Consider the following 10,795-nt stretch of genomic DNA (forward strand, 5'->3'; position numbering starts at 1 on the left):
GGAGCAGTTGTGGCAAAGACCGTGGCGCACAGCAGCAGCAGCAGCAGGCAGCAGCTGAGCGGAGAGAGAGGAGCGCGCATGAAAAACGGTCTTGGAGAGACCAGAGTCATTCCCATCACTCTCTGCCGGCCAGTCAGACCGCAGACAACATCACAGGGTGACTGAATGTTGCACAACGGAGGCTGACCCCGAAAAAGAAACGCATTAGGAGCGATAAACACCTGAGGACCGTCGCAACAGGGGAGCGTGACTGACTTCTCCCCCATGGAGGAGAGCGCAGAGAGGGTGAGCTCCGTCTCCTTCACTCGGTACCAAGATACAAGTTGGATGTATGAAGGAGAGATGTAGATTTTTATTTACATTTGTTGGTGGACTGAATATTTCCTCCAGTTTGATTTTTTGGATGCAGTTATTTTCCAAATCATCCAAGACGTCGCCGCGGCACCCGGAGCTGTCCACACCGAGAGAGCGCGGCGCACGCTGTCTGAGGAACGAGAAACTAAAGCTTTCATTTTAAAGATTTCCTCTGGCAGGGATGATTTAGGTGGGTGGCCCAAATAACACATGAATGTCTTTCTGAAAGCCGAGCGCTCGTTTTGCTGCGTCCGCACAAATGCGCACGCAAACTAAACCAAACGAAGAGGAGAAAGAAGAGAAACGACCTCGCATCTGGAGTACAGAGACATGTCAGCGTAACATAGAGCAGCTGTTGTTTTGATGTGTTTTCCCTCCATGCGATGAATTAGACATTCAAGATGTATCTCTGATATCAAAGTGGACCGTGGAGGACTTCTGAATGCCGTTTCCAGCCTAATTTTTTATGTTTTATTTTTTGGCTCACCACTCAGGTGGAAACGTTGGCAGGAGGCTGTTCCGTGCACTGACAGGGAGCTGCGTTCAAAGACATCATAAATTAAAAAAAATAAAAATATAACACCTAGCAGCTGGGGTGGATCCGCGTCGATAGAGGCACCAATATAATCACACGGACACGCCTCGAGGATCATTAAACAAATCAGATAAACGCAGCGCGAAAACCATCGATAGGAGTTATTGATGAGGTGGTATATAAGGCTAATGATTGGCCAAGCCTCTGTTTACTCAGCTCGGCAACAATACAGTGTGAAACTTTTGCTGAGAGCTTGACAGCAGACGCACGCAGCGAGAGGAGAGCCTGGACTTTTATTCTTCATGTCATTTTTTTTTACTGCTGCTCTTCATCACCACGGTGCTGATTGGAAAAGAAGAAAAAATAACAATCAAGCAGTGCAAACAACGGCTGGAATATTCCTCCTCCTCTTCCTCTCCCAACTAGAATGTCTGCTGCCTGTGCTGCAGGAATTCAAGAACCAGGCATTCTTCCGCTGCCAGAGATCTTTTTGAAATATTTATAGCAGCTCTCCTGTAAGGATGGTGCTTGTGACAAGGAGCCTATGGATGACCCAGTCCGTGGGAGAGCTGGTGCCGAGACAGTTGACCTCTCCACCAGCCACGCCGTCCGCCTAAAACCCCTCCCCAGAGAGGCGCCGCTGCTGCAGGCTGGGGATGTGATGGGGTGACTGTTGACACCCGCCTCACCCACCCCCTCTCTCACTTTATTAGCAGTGTAATATAAACAATGGATCAGAATTTCTCAACGGTTCGAGATGGCAAGCAGCTGCTCCCGGAGAGAGACTCGTCCAAGCGCGTGCTGACGGGATGCTTCCTCTCCCTCCTCATCTTCACCACGCTGCTAGGCAACACGCTGGTGTGCGTCGCCGTCACCAAGTTCCGACACCTGAGGTCGAAGGTCACCAACTTCTTCGTCATCTCTCTGGCCATCTCCGACCTGCTGGTGGCGATCTTGGTCATGCCGTGGAAGGCGGCGACCGAGATCGTGGGGTTCTGGCCGTTTGGCGCGTTCTGCAATGTATGGGTGGCGTTTGACATCATGTGCTCCACCGCCTCCATCTTGAACCTGTGTGTGATTAGTGTCGACCGTTACTGGGCCATCTCGAGCCCCTTCCGCTATGAACGCAAAATGACCCCTAAAGTAGCCTGTCTGATGATCAGCGTGGCGTGGACCCTTTCCGTCCTCATCTCCTTCATCCCTGTTCAGCTTAACTGGCACAAAGCTCAGGCCACAGGCTTCTCAGAGCTAAATGGAACGTACACCGGTGAGCTGCCCGATGACAACTGCGACTCCAGCCTTAACAGGACCTACGCCATCTCCTCCTCCCTTATCAGCTTCTACATACCCGTGGCGATCATGATCGTCACCTACACCCGGATCTACCGCATCGCCCAGAAGCAGATACGGAGAATATCTGCCCTGGAGCGAGCAGCAGAGAGTGCCAAAAACCGCCACAGCAGCATGGGGAATACATCGAACATGGAGAGCGAGAGCTCATTCAAAATGTCATTCAAACGAGAAACCAAAGTCTTAAAGACGCTCTCGGTCATCATGGGAGTGTTTGTGTGCTGCTGGTTGCCCTTCTTCATCCTTAACTGCATGGTTCCGTTCTGCGAGCCGGACGGTGCCCAGGACTTCCCCTGCTCCATCAGCTCCACCACCTTCGACGTGTTTGTCTGGTTTGGCTGGGCAAACTCCTCGCTCAACCCCATCATCTATGCCTTCAACGCCGACTTCCGCAAGGCCTTCTCCATCCTCCTGGGCTGCCACAAGCTCTGTCCGGGGAGCAACGCCATCGAGATCGTCAGTATAAACAACAATATGGGCGCCCCTACCTCGAACCCCAACTGTCAGTATCAGCCCAAGAGTCACATCCCAAAGGAGGGCAACCATTCAGCCAGCTACGTGATCCCCCACAGCATCCTGTGTCAGGAGGAGGAGTTGCAGAAGAAGGACGGATGTGGAGGGGAGGTCGAGGTGGGGATGGTAAACAATGCCCTGGAGAAACTCTCCCCAGCCATCTCTGGGAATTTAGACAGCGATACAGAGGTCACGCTGGAAAAGATCAATCCCATCACGCAGAACGGACAGCATAAAGCAGTGTCGTGTTGAGGAAAGGCGGATCAGATGTATGCATGAGGGGAAGGAGAGCTTTCACAGAGGGACAGCAAAGGAGCAGGAGAGACAGACGTCTGCCTGACAGGGAAACAGTGAGTGGGATATACAGGACCTTAAGACTGTCGACACAAATCTACATGGAAAAACCTACAGAATGTTTAAAAGTAAAGGCACTTTATCCTGGATATAACTATCTGCAAAATAACATTCAGCATTTATTGATGAAATTGACACATTTGATGATAAATGTTGATAATGTGAATATTAAAGCAGAACACTAGCTACGTGCACATGTATACTTTTTTTTACATTTACAAAGACGTATACATCTGCATTTGTATACTGTACAGTACCGACACGATCGTGCAAGGACTTCAACACGGTATATACAGGTGGAGGAAGATGTAGTAACTATTAGCAAAATGTCTTGTAGGTAGGCGCTTTGTACGTGTTTCATGGGAGAGAGAACAATGTGGCTGTATTGGTTTTTTCGGTGCAGTATAATTAGTTTATTGCAGTTAATTCTCTTCGGTACATTTTTTTTAACAACAGTTTAATTGCAAAATCAAAAACAGCAGTGGTGATTTGTGTGAGGTGAAACTGCTTTCCAACACCAAAGTATTGTGATTCAAACTAAACAGGAAGTGGGGCAGACGAAGGAGTTCAACACCGTCATCTGAGCTGGCGTAGAAACGTTTCATCTGTACGACTCCCTTTTTCCCTCGATACCACCACCCATGTTCTCTTGCAGCATCTCCAGATTCTTTTAAAACCTGAAATGTTCACAGGTCGACTGATGTTTGTGTGTGAGAGAGAGAAGTCCTCCTCCTCTGGTCTACTTTCCTTCCCTCGTCCCCTCCTATGATCCATCCTCAGCCGTGTCCTCCTGGGACAGATCAGACTTGCTCAACTGAAGTTTCCTCCATTTGTTCTCCCCGCTCCCTGTTTTCATCAGCTTTGTCTCCCCTCACCGCCGCTCCGGAGCAAACCCTCTCCAGGGCCCTGCGGTCTCCTCTCCTTTTTCTGTTTCCCTGCTCTCGTTTCCTCAGTCAGCGAAGTCCCTTCCTCTCTCACGCCGTCCCTGTTTCTTCACCTCCTCTCTCCTCTCTCCTCTCCCTCAGTCAGCAGCGTCCTTCACTCCTGCACCAAACCTTCCTTTTATGTATTCTTTTGCGTCTCCTCCTCACGGTCTCCTTTGGCAGTCCTCCATTTTAAGTCTTACTCCAGCCGGCTTAAAGTGGCACTAATGAGTCTATTTTTGGCAAACGGTGTTAAAAACGGTCAATAATTAGAACAAAAGGACGTAAATGTGTGAACTAAAACTCTGGCACTTGGACGGAGGAGGCAGAGAGGCAGCAGCAGAGTTCACTCAGCTATGACGCAAGTGACACTTTGTGACCTTTTGCAAACTTGCAGATATCTGATTTTGTGAATTGCTCATGCTGGGAGCCGTGCTGTGCTGTAGTGGCGATGCAAAGCATGCGGAGTGACAGTCGTTCTGTTTGTATCGGTGGAGTCCAAAGCCAGACCAGCAGGATGAGGATTACCTTTGAGATGTCAGACACATTTTAATTGCCTCTCCCACTAATCTGTTTATACACATTAGCAGGAGGTCAGCCCTTGACAAAAGTGAGTTTTGAGCAAGTCACACCTTACTAAAGCTGCAAGAAAATTAATCTTCAGCTATTTGAGCTCGTTTTCAATCAAATATTTTATTGGTTCCAGCTTGTTAAATGTAACAATTTGTTGCATTGAAGAGTTTTGCCAGCTTTGGACTGCTCGCTGGACTTGTGTTTTCAGGTTTTTTATAGATTAAACAGTCATGAAAATAATAAGCAGAATAATTAATAATAACAGTGGTGGTTTGTTTCAGCCTTAGTTCTGACCTTGAAATGCTCCTGAAACACAGATTTGCACTAAAACATTGTTCTAAATACTCAGATCGGCCATGTTTGTGCTCCATTCTTTGCACTGACTGTTACACAGTAAACCTCAAGAGTTGACTTTAGTTTGAAAATGTCAGGAAGCCGATTCCCCCAGTTAAGTCAACTCATAAATTGAAAGTTATACGAGCTAAAAACTTTACTTTACTTGGTGATGTTGAGGGAATCGGATTGTCAGATTCAACGTGGTTTAGCAAAGATAATTTCACCTCCATGTTTGAGTGTAAAGACTAATATTTGATGATGGTGATTAACAGTTAATCCTGAGAAGTAATCTGACAGTTGCAGAGTCAAGTCCTTTTAAATTGTAAAACTCTACTTTAATTCTGAGGTAACTGGTTTCCTGGCTTTATTAAAGTAGGGTCAACTTTTAAGATGCACATCTAAATTGATTAAAGGTTTGCTAATGTTACGTGAGAATAGTTACCATAAGCTGCTGGTCACATCAGACAAAGTAAAGCTGAGTGAACATTATCGTTTGTGGAAAACTGTTTTTCACAAGTGACAATTTGTTGCTCTGAGTTTGAGTTCAGTGTATTTACACACATTAACATAAAACACGAGGACAAAGAACGTAAGACTATGAATGTAGGGATCGGGGTAGTTCATTTGTTTTCTCTGTCTGATTTAATTTAAAGCATAATTCATTATGTCAAAGATTTAAATGTTGAATTAAATTAAAGGTGCAGTACGTAGTTTCGGGAGAGAAAGCTCGCCAAACTAAAACAAACTACAGACAAACTCTCGTTGTTTTCACGACTGAATAAACAAACTGACCTTAAAGGAAAACACACTTTCATACTCTTTTACTCTGTTTATATGTGGCGGACCCTGCCACCTCTCTAGCTTCATCAGTGTTCTGGGACCTTATTCTCCTCTCAGCTTGTTTACTCAGTTATGTAAAAGATAAATATTTCTGACGTGTTTTTACCTCATTAATATTGTAAATATTGAAATCCTGACTACACAGTGCCCCTTTTAAATTGCATATTTGCTCAGTGTTTAAGTCATTGCAGAGTCGGTGCGTGACAGACATGATTAGGGAGCCAGACTTACTAAGCTCTATAACCGCAGCCGACACGGCGCCGCTCTGTTGTGTCCTGTGTTGCCGGGGAAAGAAAGCTCGGCAGCACGCCTTCTGAGATCATGTGCTGGGCGTCCACCGTGTGCTGTGTGTGTGTCCACGAAGGCGTGAAACTGTTGCGCATCAGAGAAAGGAAGAGCTGATCCAATAGAAAGCAATTGGTCTTGAACGAAGCATTTGATTTTCCTGCTCTGGAAAATCCAATGCTATCTAGATGGCAACAAAGGGGGGGAAAGCTTTTAGCTCAATATGTGGCTCGGCTTGTGACACAAAAGCCAACTCGCTGTCCTCTCTGCTGCCCCCATGTCCTCGGCTCCTCCTGGCTGCTGCTCCATCAGTTTAAAATGGACATTGATGAGCTGGAGTTTTGATTTTTCTTTTTTTTGTTGCATATTATGAATAAATCATATTTTCCTAGTGCTCAAATTCTATTTCCAAGTGCCAGGACACACCAGAATGTCCCTCTCTGCCTCTGAGTCCTCAACCATATCAGTTCACCCTCCCTCCTCTCTCTCTTCATCACTTCCTCTTAATTTACTCCCTAATTATTTCCAAACACAAGCCGGCTTAAACATGCGATAAAACATGAACGGCACATAATTTGCCAGGATTAGACGTGGAGGGGAACTGCCTCGGGGGAAAGATCCTCCGCACCCACCCTCTACCCTCCTTTTTCTCCATCTCCTCTCCTTTTCTCTTGGCTGCCTCCATCGACTCGATGAGCGTTCCTGATGTTAACACAGATTGAATTTATTATTAAACAGACAGGGCCTACTGCTTCCCTGCTGTAGTTTGAGTCAAAGCGATGAATCAAAGACCCACCTGGCTGTTATTATTATTATTATTATTATTATTATTATTATTATTATTATTATTATTATTACTATTATTATTATTATTATTACTATTATATTTTGAGTATTGCCAAAATCTTTGGCTGAATGTGGCTGTACTGTAGCTGTGATTAAACCAGTGTTTTATAAGCTGAATTTTCGGGGGGTGTGGGTGCTTAAATCTGTGTAGAGATTAATCTGCCATTTGTTGTGACATCATTGGCATTTACACGTTTACCAGATGTTCTTCCGTATATGCTGTACGTTCACATTTATAGAGACATACCTCCAGCCGAGAGATGAAACGATCTCTGCTGTATTGTGGCTCCATGTTAATCCCCCCCGAGCCCTCACCTTGTCAACTCAGTGAGTCATCTTTGCAGATGCCGCTGCTTTGATTCTGGAGAAGGACGATGTCAGGCAACAGTCCCACGAGCAAAATGTTTTGTTTGATCCGGAGCGTTTCCTCCAGGCTGCCCTACTAGTTGCTTTGGGGGAGCTGCGATGACAGTACGCGGACTCTCAGTCAGTGTAGTAACATGATGTATGACAACTTAAGCAAATCTGACAGTGCAGAATCTCTCCTCTTCCTCCAACGACGCAGCAGACGTTGGGCCAAACATCACTCCCAGGCCCCGAGACTGTGGAGGCATTTAAACGTCCATGTTTCCAGCTTACGTAACGACGGAGCCCCTACCTCGAAATCAATTCAGTGACAAAGCTTCATGTAAAAAAAACAAAAACAAAATAAAAGTACAAAAAAAAGAGTACAGTTTGCAGTATTTAGGGTTGGGGAGTGCAGGGATAGAGTATTGTACAATGATGTTCAAAATGTAGTCGTGATGAACACAAGTGCTTTTTATCTTCAGAAATCCTTAATGTGTGTAGCAGACTTACATGCTGTATGTTTTCTCCAGTGTGGGATTATTATTTACAGTAAGATGCGACAGTCACTGACTATTTATATATTTATTTATTTACATGTTTCTGGTGTTCATTCATGAAAGTGATGTCAAAGATTATAACCCTCAGAATAATTACAGTATTTAGTTTACAGTTTGTACAAAAAAAACGTGCCCTTCTTGTAAAATAAACATGTATGTATTTTTTTTTTCATCTGAGTTGTGTTTATTTGAGAGGTGGATGATGATGACGACGATGATGATGAGGGTGAGTGGTGCTGTGCCTTTGACACTGGGTGGCTATTGGAAGATCATGTCGCTGTCGCAGAGGATCGATGGAGATTGATTTTGAACAGTGACGCATATTTTTTTCCAGCTCCCTGAGCGAGATGTCCTCGCTGTGTTCCTGCCTTCGCCCCGCATTTACATAACCTGACAGCCACTTGACAGTTGACACGTCCTCTTCTTCGACTCTCTCGCTCGCCTCATTTGTTAACTCAAATGTGGGGAAAAACAAAAGCAGACAGACTCAAGTGCACACAGAGTTATAGACCCACATTAGACCCACACATGTTAATCAAAGCTGCACACGATTAAAGGAAAAACACATGTAAGTCCTAAAACATCATGCAGGATAATGTTTTGGAAAAAGTTCTTTAAAAAGTTTTTCCATCTCTTTGGACTAGCAATGTATTTTAAGGAGCACTGTGTAGTTTTGGAGAGGAAGTTCAAACTCAGAATTTTAATGAGGAAATAATACAAACAGAGAAATATTCATCTTTTTTCATAACTGAATAAACGAGCTGTTCTCAGAGGAGGATGACGTCAGAACTCTGTGTGAAGGTAGAAAGGCGGCAGGTTCAGTGTGAAACTGTGTTTTCCTTTAGGATCCATTTATTTATTCAGTGTATTCAGTCACGACAACAGAGAGTTTTTTCAATTTAGGCATACAAAAATCAGTCAGCGAACATCTTTCTCTTCTGGTTGTCTTCCCCAGAACGACGTAATGCACCTTTAAATTTCAGAATTGGATTCAGCCCACAGCGACGAGGTTCCCCCCTATTTATCTTGCCTCTATAGAGACTGAAAATATCATCAATAATGTCTTTTAAGATCACTTGATTGGAGCTTGTTTCATCAGCTTTCTTTTTTTACCTGCAGGCAAGACATAAATCAGGATCAGCTCAGAAAGATTTGACAAACCTCCGTCAAGCAAACTCCCAGCTGAACCGTCTGATTGGTTAGTTGCTTCAAAGTGTTGCACTGCTGGATTCAGCAGGGTGAGAATGAACGGTGAGCAGATTAGAGTGGTGCTTAATCTCATTTTACACATCCGTGCATTTGCTTATACATCAAGTCAGGGTCAATACATCGAGAAGTGGAAATATACCTCTAGGGTGGTCTCACCTATGAAATGTAATCTCTTGGCAGTCCACAGTGTGTGTCGATGAAGTCTGGAGAAAACACACGGACGCCAAACTGCAGGGTCCCCTCGGCCGACCGCTCTGTAGCTGCCAGTGCTGCTTTAGTTAACATCTGTTTGATTTTGTCTCACACACACACACACGCACACACACTCAGACGTTTGGAGTAGTTTCAAGATTAAACTGGATCCACTCAGGAGAGCTTGTACAACTCGGGGTTGAAATCAGTAGCTGATAGTTGGAGGAGAGAAGACGAAGCAGTCTGTAAGTACAGTACATAAAGAACTGGACAGTGTGTCTGATATCAGCATGTTGCTTTAGAGCTTCATCACTTGTGTTGCTCCAGGACCAGGTATTAAAAACAGTTCTGCACTACAGCAGACAACAAACTTGAACATCAACATGTTCAAAGCAGCCACATCGTCTCGCAACAGCCAGATGAAGAGGGAGAGAAATTCCCCCAGACTCTCTTATAAAATCCGTCAATTTTAAGCGGTGTTGTATTCGGGGAAACTCTAAACTTTGCGAAGCCGTGCTTGGCATATGTTATATCCCCGTGTTAGGGAGTGCTGCAGCCCACTCAGCACTCCCAGTTCCCACATCCGTGCATGATGTGGGTTAAAATAGATTGTTTCACAGATTGTTTTAACACGTGTTTCGAAAGCATAACTTGCCTCCTGTGCATATATTCCGGTCTTGTTCCCCAAGTCATTAAACTTCCAATTTGTAAGAAAGTTAATTGTCTCACTCCAAACTTGTTAATATGACGACCTGTGAGTCCCAAGGCATCGTATCGTATGTGTGAGATGGAAATATTTACACTAGCGTCGACGTGATTCTCCCCGTGGGAAATGTACGAATAATACCCGCTGCACAAGTCAATCCAGGGCTCTTAATTTGAAATTCCACCTAATTTAAAGTACATTCTAAATGATAAGTGGTGTTTTTGTACAAACAAATGGCAGCTCAGAGCTGAACAGGGATTCACACAGACTCTCAAGCTGAAGTTCTTAAATCTTTCACGTGGCTGCTGAATAAACCCTGGTGGTATTTCTTTAGAATATTTTCCAGTTTCAGACTGATTGCAGTTTTGAAGTTTTTCCAGTTAGTACACTTGTATTACACAACGCTTATTAACTCTCGTAAGCTGGAGCCTCTTGTAGAATCAGAGATGCACCATCAGAGGAGGCAAACTAGGCACATTTTGCAGTAACCACTGTCACAAAGGCACTAAAAAGTGAAAATGCCCCTCAGTGGGGCCCCTTCAAGGAGAGTGGGAAAATCAGGAAAATTAGCAACTTCCCTACAGAAAAATGTCTCAAAATTAGTCATCTGCAGTGATCACAAACACTTAAAAGAGACAATGGATGATTTTCAATGACATCTATAGGAAACCTACCAATTCAGTTTTTGACCTTGGATTTATTGTCTCTAGTTTTGAATACATATTGAGATTCTGGTTTGCGGGGCTCCCTGGAAATTGATGCCACCACAGACTGTGGATCACCGCTGTGAAGCAGACACAGTGTGTAAACATTCCTGAGTCACTGATCTATCAAAGTCAAGAGCCGATAAAATGTAGTCGAAAAAAAAAAAAGG

The 10,795-nt window shown here is 44.5% G+C and overlaps 1 protein-coding gene across 1 annotated transcript; it reads left to right on the plus strand.

Moving 5' to 3' along the window:
- drd1b (dopamine receptor D1b) lies at nt 1-7,986 on the plus strand. The gene has a single exon (XM_037120834.1). The coding sequence runs from the start codon at nt 1,619-1,621 to the stop codon at nt 3,002-3,004; it is 1,386 nt and encodes a 461-aa protein (XP_036976729.1). The 5' UTR covers nt 1-1,618; the 3' UTR covers nt 3,005-7,986.
- The last annotated feature ends 2,809 nt before the right edge of the window (nt 7,987-10,795 follow it).

The sequence above is a fragment of the Acanthopagrus latus genome, chromosome 13, assembly GCF_904848185.1.
Source record: "Acanthopagrus latus isolate v.2019 chromosome 13, fAcaLat1.1, whole genome shotgun sequence".
NCBI lineage: Eukaryota > Metazoa > Chordata > Actinopteri > Spariformes > Sparidae > Acanthopagrus > Acanthopagrus latus.